Genomic DNA, 16799 nt, shown 5'->3' with positions numbered 1-16799 from the left:
CCAAGCCCCTTTGTCACAATTGCCATTGATAATGTATAAACAGCCCTTAAAGACTAGTAGTGACAATGGAGTACATAGGAAAGTTGTCAACGATCAAGACAGTATTCTTTAAATCTTTTTTAAAGGTTCTTACAACGGAAATGTTGTATAATGTATGTTACGAATCAGATTAAAAGATCCAAGGTTGTACACCATGAACGTCATATACCTTGTTTATACCTGGCATTAAATTGCGTAAAGTTAGATTCAATGCTTGAAAGCACCGGAAAGATTTGTGAACGAGTCTAGTGAAAATCCCCTCCCAAGGTGGAATAGAAAGCCGATTTGGATCAGCCATGACTCGGGAACTGGAATACTGTATTAGCAATTAGGTATCCTGTGAGATCAGTGTCATTTTGATATTACTCACTTTGCTTCAACTAGGATAGGCTAAATTAAGTTGGACTATGGGGTGAAAGGAAAGAAGGATTATAGATCAGATATGTGGTAGAAGAAATCTCATGCCATGTATAAACAGGGCCACAGGCAAATGGTACCATGTGATATAGGCCAAGGAATGAAAGTCATCATAATACATTTTCTCATCAAATAAATTGTGGATGTGTATCATTTTCCTGGCTGACTTGAAGCTTCATTTGACTTTTTCTTGAATATATCAAAGCAATATAATATGAGCTTTCAATTATATCGACTAAACTTGCATTCAAGCCAATGAAACGTGGACATAGACCTTTAAGTTCAAATATAACATTCATATGAGCCGTAGCCTGACTCCTGCACATGTCAGTGTTATTGAACATTAAAAACCAAATTATATTTGTTCACAAATAATGATTTTATTAATTGTCATTACAGAACATGTAGACAATACACAACTAATTTGCTTTAACATTTAGTGAAAAGTCACACCAATTTATGGAGACACATTTAAACTCAAATGAGTCGGAACAACAATCTGTTGTGTCCAATTTCTATTTTCTGCTATGAGACCCTCCTCTGCGAGATTGAGGTGGCATGACTCAAGGAAGCCAAGTTAATTCCTGATGAATCTGTTTAAGCTGAGGTAATGTGCTCCCTCAGCCCTGAGGTGTGAGGGAAGACTGGTCAGAGGGCTCTCCCTTTGACCTCGGCCACACTCTTCTCCAACTGCTCTTTGGCCACCCACAGTTCCTCCCTCTGCTGCACAAGTTCACCTCTAACCTCCTGAAGCCGCTCGTTCATCTCCAAGTACCTGCGGCTCTGAAGGTACTTTGTCTCTGCTTCATTGTCTGAGGACCCCCTCTTGGTATCTGTGGAAAGGGACAACATCCAGTTTAGTTCTATAGGTTTGTTAAAACATATAGGCTATCTAATCAAGAAGACCATTTGCTGAAAACTCAACATTACATTAGGTGAAATAAAGTGAAAGTGTCTGTTTGAATTCACAGTAATAAGGCAGGCTACCATGGTAATGAACAGGATACTTAAAGGTAGACTCAGCGATATGATGTAGATGCAGAAAGTAAACAGTCGGTAAATTTCCGAAACAACTGTGAAGCACGAGGTTCAACCTTTCCTCGCGGTTTTGGTGCTACTCGTGGCAACGTAATTTCGCTGAGCCTACCTTTAATGACTTGCCATCTGTTTGACTGATGAACTGGGGTGTTTTCATTAGTAGGATTCTTTGCCGTTTAGGAACTAACCGGAAGCAAACAGAGCAAACGGAACGAAACGGGAAGTGACCTAACCGAATGTGTCCTATAGAAACTCGTTTTCGTTGCAAAACGATGTACGTTTGGAGTAAACTGCTTCCACTGTAAAATATTTTGCAACGGAATCAGACGAATGAATACAACCCGGATTCAAAGGCGCATAGTGCGTACCTTGGTTGCCATCTTCCAGGACGTTGAAGACTGGATCATTCGAAAAGGCTCTGTTGATGTCCTCAAGAATTTGCTCCACAGTGGGCGGATCTGGTCGACTTGGAAGTACCACTCGCTTCTTATTTTTGGCACCCATGCTGATATTCATTCTGCAGAGCGTACTATATGGAATAATGATACCGTGGAATATTATGTCTATACATGTAGCTACGAAACAGTTAGCATCAGAGTCCTGTTGTCTGATTTCCTAAGCAAGCCAATGGTGTTGCGGGGTCTTCTAAACGTACCACTTCTCTGTTGGTAGCTAACTGAATACTTTCTACGGTGCAATTTCACCAAGCTGTCGGGCAAACGTCGCTAACTCTACATACAACATAATTTGAAACAATATTCATAGCTAGCTACAAAGGTAGAGGCTAAACAACGGATTGTGCGTGGAGCTGAAGTTGATACGTCATTCGTGTGAGACGGACACGTCATTGCTCATATATATATTTATTATTATTTTACCTTGTTCGCTGTATTTTTAATCCTATGTTTTTAGCAAGAAAAAAAATAATTCATAATAACAATACATTCAATTGTATATATTGCCCTGGTGCAATTTAGAAGTTGAACCAATCATGACGACCAATCATGTCGGACATTTCCGAATGTCTAGTTCTGACAAGCAAATGCCGCGTTCAAAACTCTCGTACTGCCGACTTCATTGCGGGCAAAACAACTGGGAACTCAGAAATAAACAAGCTCCGACTGGAAAACATCGATTTGAATGGTTTTTCAACTCGGGAATTCGGGCTCTTTCTAGAGCTCATTTTATTTTATATAATGTAGAACACTCTGTATACATACAAGAAGTACATACATAGACAATGATAACATGCTAGGGGGTACAACAAATTACAGATTATACAAAGACCTTAAAACAATCAATATGTGTGCTTCTTTTAACAACTTTCTTAGAAGAATGTGGAATGGTCTTATTGTACTGCTCGAATTCCTTATAGTAAACACGGAAGTGTTTTTTTTTTATTAGTGAATTTACATTTATGAATATGACATTTTTCCATTAGCACAATTATATTTGAGGTAAAATTGTTTTTTATCTTTATTATGGTTAAGGAAACCGAGCAGCACATTCACCCATAACAAACAAAAGTAATCAAGAATATTAACAATTATAAAACTGTGAATATCTTTCCATAATTGTTTTACATGTAGACAATGCCAAAGTAAATGTGAAACTGTTTCTGGATGCTCAAAACAAAAGTAGAATCAATGTTAATGTCTTTTTTTGAGTTTCTTCGGGTAATGATTCGCAGGGTAATACTTATGGATCATTCTGAAAGAGACCACTTTGACCTTGTTAACGAGCAAGTATTTATGTGGTAATAACCAGACTTTTTTCCAACAGATATTAGTGACCAATGTATTCCAGTAACTTGTGACATAAGGAATGAAGACAATATCCCTTTGAAATAAAGCACGTATAGATCTGTTGTTCTGAGGGAGGAAGGAGAAACATATTTTCCCTATTGGAGAGAACTGGATTAAGCAAGGGTAGGTCAAGAAGGTGAGGTCTGGCTACACCTCTAAATAACATGAGCGTTCCAGATGGAATAGCATCAAAGACTATGGCGAACTCTCTAGGTGTTACAGGGATATTGTAACAAGATAAAAATTCCTCATAATTGAGTGACAATCTTTCTGCATTAAAAAGTTGACTCACCAGCAGGATGTGATAATTGAACCAGTTCTTAAAAAATAAAGACTTGTTTCTATACAAAATGTCCTTATTGAACCAAATGAAATACCTATGCGGGGAACAATTATGTTTATATATTAATGACCACGCTAAGAATACTTCTCTGTGAAAAGCAGATAATTTTGTGTAACCGATGTGAAATGGCTAGCTAGTTAACCTGAAGTAGTTGTTCCCCTTGCCCTGCAAGGGCCATGGCTAATGTGGAGCGATGGGTAACGATGCTTTGAGGGTGGCTGTTGTTGATTTGAGTCCCTGGGGCGAGGAGAGGGACGGAAGCAAAACTGTTACATTTGCAGGAGTCTTATCAATGTTACAGTTACAAAGTAACAAAATTGAGGCTACCAAAATGGGAGAAGATATAATGAAGGATGAAATTCCAATTTGAAGTTGGATTCTTTAAAAAATGTTTAGCCCAATTTATCTTAAGTATTATTCAAAGTAGGAAAATGTTTAAAAAATTGAGACCACCATATTCATACGAGTTCATAACGACAGATTTCCTAATGTGTGTATGATTTTTCCAGATGAAGTTGAAAAGCACCTGGTCAACCGCTTTACCTATTTTGTTGTCAAGATATAGGGACTGGGCTGCATAAGTAAGTGTGGAGATACCTTCAGAAAATAATACTCAACCTTTCAAGGATAAATCCCTATGAAACCAATGATTAAACTTATTTTTGTTTTTTTCAATAATAGGTATACAATCTAATGAGCATCTTTCCTGTTGATCCTTAGATATGGTAATCCCAAGGTATGTTACTTTTCCCTTGACTGGAATATTGCATATAGAGGTTATCACACAGTCTTAAGCAGCAAACCACACAATTCTTTTTAGAGCTCTGACTCATAGACCGGAAGATCACTGACGTCATGATTTTTCTCGTATTTTTCCGAGTTCCCAGTTGCTTTGAATGCAGCATTAGTTCCTATGATCCATGCCAAAGAATCAGTGATCATCATAATGACAAGCAATACACTGAATAAAAAGAGGACACTTTTATTGATACACAAGGTACAACTTACTTTACATCCTTTTGAGAGTACAACATATGTACATGTATAATAAATGGAATAAAGGACTGTTTTTGAAATAACTTAATTGCCTAACTCATGACGTACCATTTATTACCCTTTCTCCTTCAACTTAAATGATTGGTTAAATACACAGTACTAGTATTTACCATTGGACAATATCACTAGGATTCCAAGACCCAATGCATTTCTAACTTACAGTAGAGGTATGTGTCAATTTCATTTTCATATGGCCTAGATCTGACTACAAAACTGTTACAAGACACAAAGAGAGAAAAACATGTCCAAAAAGAAACAAAGAACAACAGTGAAAACTAAAGCAATGAAGTCCAAGACCAGAACACTGTGGGCTATTGTTGAAGCATTGAGCCCACACACTCCTGCAGACAAGGACACTGCATTGATTGTAAACCAAAGACCAGTTTAAATTCAGTTACTCTAATCAGGTGATGATAAGGTCAAAATATCAGACATTGCATACCATTCAACTAACCACCCACAACCTTGCGGATGTGAAGTGTTTTTCAGTTGCAATGGTTTTGGTCGATATAAAGCAGAATTTTACGTTGGTTATGTTTTTTTCCTGTCCCGTTATCTGTCTGTGTAATGGTATCCCAATCTCTGTCAGACTTGTGTCATTGTTTTCCAATCATAAGTATTAGTGGTTCAGCAGTTTGCAATTCAACATGGAAACCCGAAGTCTTTCCTGTGAACCTGGCATGGTTTGGTTTACTGTCATCAGTACCATCACTGAGACTTGTCTTGGTGGGATGCCTCTACCTGTTGGTCTGTAAAGATAATGAAATACACTTGCTCAAAGTTCACTCATAGTTGCTCATATTTCACTCGTAGTTGCTCATAGTTCACCAAATAAAATGTAAGACACTCAAAGTAGTTATGTCAAAATGACATGAAATATAGGCAAATGAAAGAAATATGGGCACAGTATACACTCCCCTTCATATGTTTTTGGACAGTGAAGATACCGTTTCAAATTTGGTTCTATACTCCACCATTTTGGATTTGAGATCAAATGTTTCACATGACTCCCCAGTTGAGGAAGTCATAAGTATTTGGACAAATTCACATAAAGAGGCAATCAGCAGTTGCTACATACATTTTTGGACTTATAAATGAATGTTCCCATTGATTCTTGAAGAAATGTACAACGTTTGCGTCCCTGTCCAAATACATATGGAGGGGAGTGTACAGGAAGTAGATGGTGCCCATATCTTTCTCATTCATTTGGGAAAACGGCATAGCTGGATCTACACAACAAATGGCATGGGGCATGGACTCATACGACTCGAGACAAATTTGGAAGTCTAAAACCATCTGACAACCTTTAGTAATTAACTATTCCTTTAGGAGGTTAGAGCACTTGGTTAATGCAAATAGCAATCTGTGCCACCAGATTCAGCCACTGCCGACAAAACCTTCTGGTTGACCGGGTGAATACAGCGAGTGATACTGTATACACACACTGTGTGACACTTACCATTAGTCTACAGTGGGTTCAGTGTAGATCAACTCATTGATAATCTTCTGAATAGACATGGAATAGGAACAGACAAGACAGTGAGGAATAATTACTTTCAAAAGAGCTTCACAACCATATTACGAAAGGGAAGCACAAAGCAGCGGGAAGCTTACATTTAGAATCATTTAAATATTGGCTAATTGGCTGATGGTCGACTACCTCTTTTCACAGTTCAGGTAATGCCTGCTGTAGTGGGCCTTGATTTGTTTTTAAACCTGAGGAGGGAAGCCTAGCAGAATCTTTAATCCAGCCATGTGTTCTTCTCACAAGTCGGATTTGCTGACTTACATCCTCGTTTTCATTCTTGCGAAAACAGACTTTGCCATCTGTTGCTGTGCTAAAATCTCTGACAAAACATTTTGAAAGCTTATTTGGTGTTGAGGCTGTGCTTTCTACTGCATTTCCTCCAACAAGACACTCCCAAAATTAAACAATAGACCCAGATTCCAAGCTTGCAGAAAGTGACTACGTGAAAAATAACTAATGGCAGCTTTATCAGTATCCATTTTCTACAGATTGCAGTGGAGTGGGATTAGTTAGTTAGCACCCATTAACTTCCACATGACTGTACAGAGTATCAGTTTAGGAATGATCCCACCAACAACATTTACCAGCCAGAGGAGGGAAAATAGTGGTCCACGGTGTGGACTAGAGGTTTGACACATGCTCCATAAAATACATATCTGTATTCTATTTTGATGACATGCATTTCAATAGTGTTGGCACTTTCAATCACACTGTGTTGTCATCTTCTGTTGTTCAATTAAACCATTGAATTATTTCTGACAAATAATAGCAATCAAATTAGATATTAAAACTAAGAGTTGATATTAGCTACTAGAATGAAGGAGTGGTTTCTTAGAGGCTACAACAGGGGTTACAGTGCCTTCGGAAATGATTCACACCTCTTGACTAGTTCCACATGTGTTACAGCCTGAATTTAAAATGGATTAAATTTAGATGTTGTCATCACTGGCCTACACACAATACCCCATAATGTCAAAGTGGAATTATATTTCTCAAAATGTTTACAAATAAGAAAAAATGAAAAGCTGAAATGTCTTGAGTCAATAAGTATTCAACCCTTTTGTTGAATATCCCTTTGAGCATGCTGAAGTTATGAATTACACTTTGGAAGGTGTATCAATACACCCTGTCACAACAAAGATACATGCGTCCTTCCTAACTCAGTTGCCGTAGAAAAAGGAAACAGCTCAGGGATTTCACCATGAGGATGGATCAACAACATTGTAGTTCATCCACAATACTAACCTAATTGACAGAGTGAAAAGAAGGAAGCCTGTACAGAATAAAAATATTCCAATGCATGTATCCTGTTTGCAACAAGGCACTAAAGTAACGCTGCAAAAGATGTGGCAAAGCAATTCACTTTTTGTCCTGAATACAAAGTATTATGTTTGGGGCACTCTCCATATTTTCAAGCATAGTTGTGACAAAACCTAAAACGCAAGGCCAAATCTACACTGGAGTTTCTTACCAATAAGACAGGGAATCAAATCATATGAAATCAATGAATGTTTCTGAGTGGCCGAGTTACAGTTTTGACTTAAATCTACTTGAAAATCTACGGCAAGACCTGAAAATAGTTGTTTAGCAATGGTCAACAACCAATCTGACAGAGCTTTAAAAGAATAATGGGCAAATGTTGCAAAATCCAGGTATGGAAAGCTCTTAGAGACATGCAGTACCAGTCAAAAGTTTGGACACACCTACTCATCCAAGTTGTTTTTGCAGCACCCCCTGAAAAATCATTTTTAAAAAGGAATTTAAAAAATACAAATATATATATTAGTAGTGCTCTGGGCCTTTACTAGTCCTGTGTTAGCAGACTGATATAGGTGTCTGTAGCACGGGTTTTAAAAAAAAAAAAAAAAAAAAAGTGCAGCACTCCCAAACATCTTCCCGCTGCTATGGAAACATACCCAGAAAGACTCACAGCTGTAATCGCTGCAAAAGGTGCTTCTATAAAGAATTGGGGCGGCAGGTAGCCTTGAGGTTAAGAGCTTTGGGCCAGTAAACGAAAGGTCACTGATTCAAATTCCTGAGCCGACTAGGTAAAACATCTGCCGAAGTGCCCTTGAGCAAGGCACTTAACCCTAATTGCTTTCGTAAGTCACTCTGTTAAATGTTTAAAATGTTAAATGTATATTAAATGAGATATCACTGTATTTCATTTTCTATACATTTGCAAAGATTTCTAAAAACATGTCTTTACTTTGTCATTATGGGGTGTGTGTAGATGGGTTAGAAAGAAAAATCTATTTAATCCATGTTTAATTCAGGCTGTTACACAACAAAATGTGGAATAAGTCAAGGGGTATGAATAATTTCGGAAGGCACTATATAGACAACACATACTCTAGGGAAACAACACACAACTAACATGCAAACAAGCTAATAGTGAGACTATATTAGCTTAGCTGGAGCAGTGTTAGGCACTAACTATTGGCAAAGGAAATCAAGTGATAAAGAGTTTGTTACAGAAATAAAGAGTTTGTTTTACATACAGCTGATTCTGATGTGCTGAGTAAGGCTTTGGCCCCTGATGCATCTGATGTGCTGGGTAAGCCTTTGGCCCCTGATGTGCTGGGTAAGCCTTTGGCCCCTGATGCTTGTGGTACTATAGTCTTGTTTTTCACCAGTGATTGAAGGACTGAGGGCAGACAGGAAAGAGAGAAAGAGACAGGCCCCATGCAAACAAAGGTATATGAAGGTTGCTTCTGAAACAAGTAAGCGATCTGTGCACATGAAATTGCAAAAGCAGTTGGAAAGGATGTATACAAACAATCAAGGCTGAAACACACATGCATGTGCACACACAAACAGACACACACACAACGTGTATCTCAGTTTTTCCTGAAACTTAAATGGATAGCAATATTTAGGCTCATTTGTTTATTCTGAATACTTTGCATTATTTTCACAGTAAGTATGCATTCTTTCACAGGTTGAAAATAGCTACCTCTATATCAGCTGACCTGGTTCCTGCCATCCTTCTGTCTACCTTTTATAAGCTGTCTAGGACCTCAGTTGACATCATTAATCCCTGCTGGACCATTTGCCAGTTTATGAAATCCATCACTGGTGTGACCTCATAGCCAACAGCACATTAAATATATCCTCATTGTTTTCTCAATAGATGTAGTAAAGAGTTCAAAGGAACTCAACCAAAACAATGGAAATGACATGGAAACGTGTGGGGGAAAGATCCTGAATATCCTCATTGCCCCCAGCAAAATTAGCCTACATTTAGGCTATTGATTATATGTACATTTCACACTACGTTGAAATAAAAATCAGAGTATATTGTTTGTATGGATGTCAACCCCAATACATGTCCATGTCATCGTCACCAATCAACTGCATTAGTTGAAAACGACTGAATACCACCACCCATATCTGTAGGCTAGCTATGCTACCAGCTTATACGAACAGGCGTTAGCATTTAGCAGTCACTTCTTCTAAACCTGAAAAGGGACAACTTCTAAATGGTATGCAGCGAAAACAGAGAAATATATCCTAATCGAACTTTAGTAATCGCATTGTGTGCCTGTTACAATACATCAATCATGACAGATTTGACCAATATCCACTTTGTTAGATCAGATTGGCTGAATCTGCACCAACACGGCGTCCTTCTTCTATCCCCCACGGCCTGCACTCCATTGACCTCTTTACCGCATCTATATGGGTGCAGTGTTACATACAGCTCTCTAATAGGATTTATACTGTGAAATACCAAGCCATTTAGGGACTTCAGAGGGAAATTAGCTATGTAGCTAAATCAGGTACAACATTTATTGGGCATGCTTTTGAATGTACTGACCGCAAAATGATATAATCCGTTTCCACTGCCATCGATTGCTACAGTGCATTTGAAAAGTATTCAGACCACTTGAATTCTTCCACATTTGTTACGTTAGTTTTATTAAAAAATGTATACAATAGTTTTTTTCCCTCATAAATCTACACACAATAAATACACCATAATGACAAAAACAGGTTTTTAGAAATGTTTGCAAATGTATTAAAAATAAGAAACTGAAATATCACATTTACCATAAGTATTCAGACCCTTTACTCAGTACTTTGTTGAAGCACCTTTTGCAGCGATTACAGCCTCGAGTCTTCTTGGGTATGACGCTAAGCATTAAGCATCTCTCTGTACTTTGCTCCATTAATCTTTCCCTCGATCCTGACTAATCTCCCATTCCCTGCCACTGAAAAACATCCCCACAGAATGATGCTGCCACCAGCACGCTTCACTGTAGGGATGGTGTCAGGAGTTCAATCTTGGTTTCATCAGACAAGAGAATCTTGTTTCTCAAGGTCTGAAAGTTCTTTAGGTGTCTTTTGTCAAACTCCAAGTGGGCTGTCATGTGCCTTTTACTGAGGAGTGGCTTCTGTCTGGCCACTCTACCATAAAGGCCTGATTAGTGGAGTGCTGCAGAGATGGTTGTCCTTCTGGAAGGTTCTCCCATCTCCACAGAGGAACTCTGGAGTTGTCAGAATAAACATTGGGTTCTTGGTCACCTCCCTGACCAAGGCTGTTCTCGCCCGAGTGCTCAGTTTGGCCGGGTGGCCACAGCTCTAGGAAGAGTCTTGGTGATTGCAAACTTCTTCCATTCAAGAATTATGGAGGCCACTGTGTTCTTAGGGACCCTTCAATGCTGCAGACATTTTTTGGTACCCTTCCCCAGAGCTGTGCCTCAACACAATCCTGTCTCGGAGCTCTACGGACAATTCCTTCGACCTCATGGCTTGGTTTTTGATCTGACATGCACTGTCAGCTGTGAGACCTTATATAGACAGGTGTGTGGCTTTCCAAATCATGTCCAATCAATTGAATTTACCACAGGTGGACTCCAAACAAGTTGTAGAAACATCTCAAGGATGATCAATGAAAACATGATGCACCTGAGTTTAATTTCAAGTCTCAAAGCAAAGGGTCTGAATACTTATGTAAATAAGGTATTTATGTAAAAAATTAAAAAAATTAAAATGATAATTTGCAAAAAAAATGATAATTTGCAAAAACCTGTTTTCAATTTGTCATTATAGGGTATTGTGTGTAGATTGATTAGGATTTTTATTTATTTAATACATTTTAGAATAAGGGTGGGATGTAACAAAATGTGGAAAAGGGGAAGGGGTTTGAATACTTTCCAAATGCACCGTACATTCTCCAAACATGCTTACAAGAAGATTTTGGACACGGGTAAATAACCTACTAACATATTATTTATTTTAAAACAGTTTGGAGGAAATGACAACACCCTAGGGAAGTCGAAAATAAGATAATACTTCACTTTAAGGTGTACATGAAATGCATTGGTGCTAGGAGCTAGCTGTTTCTGGACTGGGCCATCAGGGGCCTCTGTACCTTCTCTGGTGACGGACTCGGCTGCATTCATGGCCTTCCCGCTGAGGTCATTGACCATGCTGTCCACGGTGGCCTCGTGCTTGAGGAAGAAGGGCCGCACCACCCGGTTGTACAGAATCTGAGAGCCGTTCCACGTGACGGGGGCCATGCACCACAACAAGAACAGGCACTGGCAAAGAGGGTGGGAAAAAAACAAGGACATGATTGACACATGTTGAAGGGCAGCACATACTGCCGTAACCACATAAGCAAAGCATGACACCTCCATGAGCCAAAATAAAGCATAAATACAGGTGTTTGATCACAGGTATTTCACAGCATACCACAAATTTATTGACATGTACTTATGAATGTTTATGTATAGCAAGCTTATAATAGCTTGTTAATTGCTTATTAAGTGTTATATGCGGCTATATTCCGTATATTCCGTGATTTTGAATTATATTGTAACTGTAAGGTCAGTGGTTGGTCACAATGAGTGAGTTGAAGCAGTTTTCAGTTTGCTTAGAATGTAAGGCACACAGTCTGTCTGTGTGATACACATCTGATTATCACCTTACCTTGAAAGCATAGTAGAAAGGAAACCAGTAGAGGAAGATGTCAGAGAAGAATTCCGCCAAACTGAAGATTCCGTAGACGACCCAATAGGTCAGCCATTTTGTGTCATCTTCTTTGTTTGTGCTCTCGATGGCTTTGATTCTACATGGAAGAGTGGAAACAGTACCCGACATTACATAGCCCTAATTGAGGTAAGGTACTACATAACACAAAATGGCAACACATAAACGGTCTAGCTTAAAACATGTAACTTTAAAGCTAGTTTGCTACCGTTCTTACGAGTAATATGCAGGATACACAAATCCAATCATGTTACAGAGGAGGGAGGCGCCATAGCCGTATACCAAATACAGTCCCGTCACAGACACTGCACCTGTCGATAACACAAGACACATGACGAGAGGTCAAGCGTTATACTGCACAAAGATGCTAATCAAGCAGTGCACTGCTACTTCATGAGAATGTACGTAGTCTTAGGGAAATTGTGAGAGGAGTCTCAAATGCTGCTATTGATTGATAGTGAAGGATTTACAGAACTTTAGAATGTCATGCAAAATGCATAATTGTCTTGGTAAGCAACACAAAACTGATTTCATAATTCTGGGGAAATACATTTTTTTTAAATAGAGAGAGAGAGAGAGAGAGAGAGAGAGAATGTCTGGTAACAGCTGCAGAAAAAACATTTAAGAAATTAGAACTTGAGAATTGTCCAATCTACAAAAGGATGTGTTTGCCAGTGATGATATACTTACATCGGCCTACTCTCATATTTAGGTCTACAGGTGACTACAGTTGTTCTATGGCATTGTTGATTCCTTGTTAAGCTCTACACTCAGAGACAACTTCCTAGTCTCGTGCATGCTTGTAGCTATTCATTCCTTGTTGAATAAAGCAGTATTGAGAATTTGCTGGAAGAAATTGTGGGTTCATGGAAGTATGTGGTTATCATTGGGCACCAGGCACGGGTAATTACAACATCACAACTGAACCCATGGCACAAGGGCACATGGCTCCCTATGGTGGTGCTGTCTAGGGCTAATACCAACATGTGACATGGAACAGTATTACAGTAAGTGAAACCCACTGGCATGGACGCACTCCTGGCCCATGCCTTGCCAAAGTCCTCTGGAGGGTGACAATTAATTATTCAACATAACGGACAGTCTGAAACTACCAAGACATGGCACTGTGGTTGGATTTGTGACAGTGAAGTATCTGAAGGAAGTTTGGTTGTATTTTGTTTACATACAGTAATAGCCGTAGTATTTTCAATTATAATACTGCACCATTCAAATATGTATGTTCCTAAAAATCTAATGGAAATAATATTTCATTAAAATATTATTAGGTAGATCTAATATTTATAATGTATACAATGTAGGTAGAGGTACATCTGAAGAGTGTGCGTCTAAAGAAACACACCTGTTGGTCAATACCAAACTGTGCGCCATAGCATAACCTACTTATAGGCCTTCCAATTGGCTGCAGTTCGTGTTCACAGCAAGGACTACAAGTGTGCTGCGCATTCGACGAATGTTGGCTTCCAATGAATCAATGGCCTACAGGAATCCATCTTTGACATAATGGTATTTAAACATCTACATCAAATTAACATGATTTGTTAACACAACCTAAATTAACATGACAAACAAATTTGTCCTCCGAATAGGCTACACAACAATTACATACCTAGGGCAATAATTTTTTTCTTGATTCCCGTTTTCTCCTCCAGTTTTCCAAGGAAATCTGTAACCATGTTTTTCTCATTTAGAAATTTATCTGCGCGATCTCGAAGTTTGTTAAGTACTTCTGAGATACCCATGGTGACGGGTTACAGAGTTCGGAGTTTCTTAAGGCCAAATTCTAAAAATAAACATATAAATAAACTATATTTTCCCTGTGGAAATCTGAGTCCTCGCGCAGTTCAAATCCGCTGACGGGACAGGTTTCGTCTCCTTAATCCGTTTTGCTGGAGAGTCCCTCTGTGCGTCATTTGGCGGTGGAGAGGGAATGGTCAAGGATCATGACTGGCTAGAAGGAAACCAATAGGAATACAGATTATAATTATCTGAAGTTGTACAGTGCCAAATTCCAACAGGTGTTTATCTGCTACACTGTTTTCATTTCAATAGGTAAAACAGCCTATATGGGTGTGTGCCTATAATTTGTCTATATTTCTAACGGGAATAATGTGTTGCTGTGTGGAATGTATTATGATACCCAGCAGGTGTCAGTGTACGCGCATTCTTAGTGATCCCTCCAGGAGTGTAATGAAGTTGCCCTTAGACAATGATCTAAGGTCAGTTTTGCATTCACACAAATTGTTACGTTTAGAGAACGGTACACTTACGCCTCCCGAGTAGCGCACCGGTCTACCAGAGGCGTAAATACAGACCCAGGTTCGATCCCGGGCTGTGTTTACAACCGGCCGTGATCGGCAGTCCCATAGGGCGGCACACAATTGGCCCAGCGTAGTCCGGGTTAGGAAACAAATAGGAGGAATACAGGTTATACGACGTCAGTTAGGGGAGGGTTTGGCCGGGGGGCTTTACAAGTAGGCTGTCATTGAACTTGCCTAGTTAATCAAATAAAATCCAGTGCCTAATGGCAACTTTAAATGGTTTTACACAGACTAGTATCAAACTTTGCTTTGGCCGGGGTCTTGAAAGCACAGTAGGCACGGTGATTTGAGCTATCCGATTGGCCAGGGCAGTATGCGCACTCGGTTTAGCCACAGATCTCCCGGTCGGCTGGGTAGGCGGAGTTTGTCATTTCAGATTTCAGATAAGTGAAATGGTTAAAAAAGGGAACACTTACCCGGTGCGTAGGGCTTCTGAATCAAGTGCACTTAGTGTCAAGAGCTCAACACAAATACAAAAAAAGGAGTGCAGGCTTTTATCATTGGTTTTTGTACAGAAATGTTAGATGATCCACAAGGAATGCCTTGAACATCTACCAGTCGATCGCGATCGGCCGGTTGGTGACCACTGCATTAACATATGACAAAATATAACAACAAGCCTGATGTGTCCATTGATTATTCTGTGAATGACAGCCCACCTACACGGAATTCAAAATGATTGGCTATTCTAAATGATTACTTTCATCAGTCACATGCCCCTAGTGGGGCTATAATGGACATACTGTAATACAAGTTTGTGAACATAACTGCATGCTGTACATATGACAATGATTTTAACATTCCTTTTCCCAGGCATACAGTGCTGTTCTTATAGCAGTAGGAATCTATGCCAAGGTTGCCAAAGAGAAAAGTCAGGCATCAATCTAAATAATAGGTAGTAAAATGTATATTTTCAATGGCAAAATAAACTCAATGATGGGCGACTATTAATTAGGTGTGTGTGTTTTGCCAAAGATGTGGACACTGACGACTGACCCAGCAATCTTGCTGATCATCATTGCCTCAATGTTTAGATTCACCTTCTTTGGGTGTTTTGGATCATTGCACAATCTGTCACGTTCATCTGAATGGACTAAGGCACAGCGTACTTAGAGTTCCACATGTTTAATAAATATGAAACTCACCAAAAACAATACAGAAGAAAATGAAACAGGACGTTCTGGGCTGCTCACAGGCAGCTACACAAAAACAAGATCCCACAAAAAATCAGTGGGAAAAGGCTGCCTAAATATGATCCCCAATCAGAGACAACGATAGACAGCTGCTTGGGAACCATACCAGGCCAACATAGAAATGAAAAAAACTAGACTACCCACCCTTATCACACCCTGACCTAACCAAAATAGACAATAAAAAGGATCTCTAAGGTCAGGGCATGACACAATCGAAGCTGCCTACTGAAGACAGTAGCTGAGCTTCTTGCTTGTTACCATTGTTTACAATATCACTGTGACTTAGCCATACGTACAATATTGCTTTCTGTATATTGGAAAGCCATAGATAGATTATGGTAAATAGTAGTACCTGTAATTATCTCAACACTGTAGTTGTCTTTATGGTGATTGCAGAAAGTAAGTAATAGCATCATGTCTTGCAACTATCCTAGCCTACTACAAGGTTGAAATATCATTTCTGTTGTCAGTTTTTAGGGATATTGGCTGGCAATCCTCCTGCAGATTGCAGCTGCATGGCTTGGTTTCCTATTCACTGACAAGGTAATGTTAGGACCCTGAAAGACGGTATTTTGCTGAGAATTGCATCCCCTGCAAAGCCAAAGCAGAATTGAATTCTCTGCATGCCACCATTTTAGAATAAAGGTTTCACCAAAATTAAACTAATTTGCTTGTAGGTATCAGAGATCACTGAGATGTTTTCTGGTGTTCTTTCAGGTTTTGGAGAGGACTGAAAAGTTGATGAAAAGGCAATCGGGATGATTTCGACTTGAAACATGTTATTGACTTTGTTCTGAAACAGGTTTATTACACTGGTTCAGTTGGTTGGAGCATGGTGCTGGCCATATAAATAGAATTACTAGAATTGTGGATTTGATTTCGTTATGGGCCTCATATACAGAGTATTTGTGTATTGGTGTGTTCGGATGAAAGAGTCTGCTAAATGAAAACATGACTATATTATAACATGATCATTAAATGGGGAGAGGGGCATCACATGAATCATTAATAATGTACTAATTACTAAAGAATTACAGTATATCA

The 16799-nt window shown here is 39.1% G+C and overlaps 2 protein-coding genes across 3 annotated transcripts; both read right to left on the bottom strand.

The window, feature by feature from the left end:
* Positions 1-811: 811 nt before the first annotated feature.
* On the bottom strand, positions 812-2337 carry lg05h19orf25 (linkage group 05 C19orf25 homolog). Its single transcript, XM_024421080.2, has 2 exons — positions 1863-2337; positions 812-1289 (listed from the first exon to the last, which is right to left on the bottom strand). The coding sequence occupies exons 1-2, from the start codon at positions 2008-2010 to the stop codon at positions 1105-1107; spliced, it is 333 nt and encodes a 110-aa protein (XP_024276848.1). The 5' UTR covers positions 2011-2337; the 3' UTR covers positions 812-1104.
* Positions 2338-3518: 1181 nt separating this feature from the next.
* Positions 3519-14148, bottom strand: LOC112250712 (receptor expression-enhancing protein 6-like). 2 transcript variants are annotated; one of them, XM_024421079.2, is made up of 7 exons: positions 13851-14148; positions 12441-12534; positions 12164-12302; positions 11604-11772; positions 8728-8873; positions 6158-6201; positions 3519-5447 (listed from the first exon to the last, which is right to left on the bottom strand). In XM_024421079.2, exons 1-6 carry the CDS (start codon positions 13981-13983, stop codon positions 6160-6162), a joined length of 723 nt encoding a protein of 240 aa, XP_024276847.1. In that variant the 5' UTR covers positions 13984-14148; the 3' UTR covers positions 3519-5447; positions 6158-6159. The 2 variants fall into 2 exon arrangements, with proteins under 2 accessions (XP_024276847.1, XP_024276846.1); XM_024421078.2 differs by having other exon boundaries at positions 6158-6204; positions 13851-14147.
* Positions 14149-16799: the final 2651 nt, after the last annotated feature.

Source organism: Oncorhynchus tshawytscha, linkage group LG05 (genome assembly GCF_018296145.1).
Source record: "Oncorhynchus tshawytscha isolate Ot180627B linkage group LG05, Otsh_v2.0, whole genome shotgun sequence".
NCBI classification, from domain to species: Eukaryota; Metazoa; Chordata; class Actinopteri; order Salmoniformes; family Salmonidae; genus Oncorhynchus; species Oncorhynchus tshawytscha.
This window is presented reverse-complemented; position numbering and strand designations above follow the sequence as displayed.